The sequence below is a fragment of the Ricinus communis genome, chromosome 3 (genome assembly GCF_019578655.1).
Source record: "Ricinus communis isolate WT05 ecotype wild-type chromosome 3, ASM1957865v1, whole genome shotgun sequence".
NCBI lineage: Eukaryota > Viridiplantae > Streptophyta > Magnoliopsida > Malpighiales > Euphorbiaceae > Ricinus > Ricinus communis.
In genome coordinates this window covers 7,555,772-7,558,801 of record NC_063258.1, presented here as the reverse complement: position 1 = coordinate 7,558,801, position 3,030 = coordinate 7,555,772, and the positions used below count along the sequence as shown (strand labels likewise).

The window sequence follows — 3,030 nt, the reverse complement described above, 5'->3', positions numbered from 1 at the left end:
GTCGTCGTGCCTAGAGGAATAAGGAATGATGGAGATCCTAATGGTACAAATCCTGAATTAGAATATTTATTTATGCTCGACTTTCATCGTTCCCTCTTTCCTCCAAAAGATTCATCTATGATCATTCGGAGATTGTATCTCACCTGAATCGCCCTATCTATCCTCTTGAGGAGAAGTTTGGTTTCAAACCCCGGTTCGAACAGGAGAAGTACGCCATGCTAATGTGCCTTGGATGATCCACATCTCAGGGTCAGGCGCTGATGAGCACATTGAACTAATATCAATAGTCGGTCAACTAATTTTCTTTCTTCGCATTCGTCTGTAATTGCCGCTTCCATGCACTTTCTCTCAAGAGTGGTGTTTATGCTCCCCAAATAAAACCAAACCATCATAATGGAAAAAGAAGAGTTGACTGGTCAACAACTCTCGTTGTCCCAAATTTCCTATGCTAGAATAATTAAAACAAGGAAAAATTCATAGGGGCATACCTAATAACACGTAGGCCAAAATTACATAATTATGTGTGTCACAAACATCAAATGCATGCATTCCCGCTTGGATTAATCGAAACCAACATGATTTTACGCGTATGGATTTGTGTCTCATCCTACTAGATCATCAAGTCATGCATCAATGCCACTGGTTAAGCTTGTCGATTGCATTCCCAAGATTCCTTATGCCAATTCTTGTGTCACTACGAGTCCTCATGCCTAAAGGAACATGGAATGATTGATAGGGATGTAAAGTGTAAATGGGACTACCGATGATGCCATTCAGCTTAGGTTGTTCCCATTTTCCTTGAGGAATAGAGCATAGAGATGGCTACAGTCCATACCAGCTAACACTATCACCACCTAGAGTTTTTTGGTTGAGAAATTTCTTTATAAGTACTTTCCTGCTGCTAAGCTTGGAAAGATGCGTAATGATATTTCTTCTTTTACGCAGTTTGATGATGAGAGCATGTATGATACATGGGAGAGGTACAAGGACCTGTTGAGATGTTGTCCACACCACGGTTTGCCATTATGGATGCAGGTGTAGACTTTTTACAGTGGCTTGAACTCAGCCACGAGGTAGATGGTAGATGCGGCTGTAGGTGGGGCCATCAACAGTATAACGCCAGAGCAAGCCTAGAATTTAATTGAAGAGATGGCCATGAATACATATCAGTTGTAGTCTTCTACGAGTAGGCCATGATGACAAGAAGTGGGGAACCAGGTAGATTCTACATCAGCCTTGGCAGCTCAGGTGGAGCTTTTAGACTGGAAGATCGACGAGCTCAAGATGCTAGTCCAAGCAGCACAGCTTGACTGCGAGTTTTATGGTGGCCTGCATTACAGTGCAAACTGTACTGCGAGAAGTATGTTTGGTTCTTCTTCATCTTCTTCTTCTGCTGACTATAAACAGGTTGATTATATGAGAAAAGTGCTCAAGCAGCAAAATAACTCGTACAATAATACATACAACCCAGTGTGGAGAAACCATCCCAACTTCGGGTGGCGAAATAACAATATCCAAGGTCCACTTGGATTTCAGAAGTTACACCAGCAACAACCCCTATAGCAGAATGTTCTCCCTCAACTACCTCAGAACTAGGAGAAGAAGCTCAATTTAGAGGAGTTGATGATGAAGTTTGTGTCCACTTCAAAGAACAGGTTTTAGTAGATGGACATAGCTCTTAGAAATCAACAGGCCTCTATACATAATTTGGCAAATCAGATAGGCCAGATTTCTAAGATGCTGGCTGAGAGACAGCTAGGGATGCTCCCCAGCACTATAGAGTCAAACCCGAGGGAGCATATCAAGGTTGTCACCCTGAAATCAGGTAAGCAGTTAGCTAGCTCTTTACCTATGGCTAATGATGATGTTGTTGTGCAGGATGAGCCAGCCAGGAAGGAGCCAGAGCCTAAGCTGATAGAGCCTGCGCAAACTAAGGATAAGACGAAGAGTCCTGTGAGAGAATACCAGCCGCCAATTCCATATCCTATCGGGTTAAAGCAAAAAAAGGTTGATCAACAATTTGGTAAGTTTTTGGATTTATTTAAGCAGTTGAGGATTAACCTACCTTTTGTTGAGGCTATATTGCAAATGTCCAGGTATGCGAGATTCTTGAAAGAGATTCTAAGCAACAAAAGGAAGTTGGAGGACTTGGGATTAGTGACACTAAATGAGGAGTGCTCATCCATTCTTCAAAATAAGATGCCAATAAAGTGGCGTGATCCAAGGAGTTTCACTGTTCCCTGTATTATTCGTGATTTGCATATTAGTGATGCTTTAGTTGATTTAGGAGCTAGCATCAATTTGATGCCTACTAGTTTGTTTGAGAAGTTAGGTTTAAGTGAGCCAAGACCTACTAGGATGAGCGTATAGTTAGCATATAGGACTGTGAAATTTCCTAAGGGAATAGTTGAGGATGTATTTGTTAAGGTAGACAAGTTTACATTTTCCTGTTAATTTTATTGTTATGGATATGGCCTTTTAATTCTAGGTAGACCTTTCCTTGCAACATCTAGGGCTGTTATAAATGTGTGTGATGACAAGTTACAGCTTAGAGTAGATGATGAGACTATTACCTTTGACCTTAGCACTTTTATGAGACATTCACTTGACCATGATGATAATGTATACTCCGTGGATGTTTTGGATGATATTGTGGGGTCTCAATTACAAGAGATATTACTTAATGATCCTTTGCAGGTGGCATTACAGACTGAGGATGAGTAGGAGTTGTCCAACGAGGATCTGTTGGAACAACTTGCTTGTTTGCTGGCTAGTGAGCCCAGCAGGTCTGCTGACCATTTTGTTGATATTGAAAGGTCAGGGTTGCAGAAATTAAGACCTTTACTTGAGGAGCCACGAGCCCTAGAGTTGAAGGAGTTGCCTAAGCACTAGACCTATGCCTATCTGCATGAGGCGGAGAAGCTGCCGGTGATCATTGCAGCTGATTTGACTCAGGAGGAGAGGGAGATGACTTTGGCCTCTCTTAGGAAGTACCCCGAGGCCTTTGCATACAAGATTGCAAACATTTCT

General features: G+C 41.9%; 1 protein-coding gene and 1 non-coding gene across 2 annotated transcripts; one reads left to right on the top strand and one right to left on the bottom strand.

Moving 5' to 3' along the window:
- Positions 1–913: 913 nt before the first annotated feature.
- LOC112534211 lies at positions 914–1,019 on the bottom strand. Its single transcript, XR_003078512.2, has one exon. It is a non-coding gene; the product is annotated as a small nucleolar RNA R71 (small nucleolar RNA).
- A 646-nt stretch (positions 1,020–1,665) lies between these two features.
- On the top strand, positions 1,666–2,724 carry LOC125369519. The gene is made up of 2 exons (XM_048372288.1): positions 1,666–2,338; positions 2,489–2,724. Exons 1-2 carry the CDS (start codon positions 1,666–1,668, stop codon positions 2,722–2,724), a joined length of 909 nt encoding a protein of 302 aa, XP_048228245.1.
- Positions 2,725–3,030: the final 306 nt, after the last annotated feature.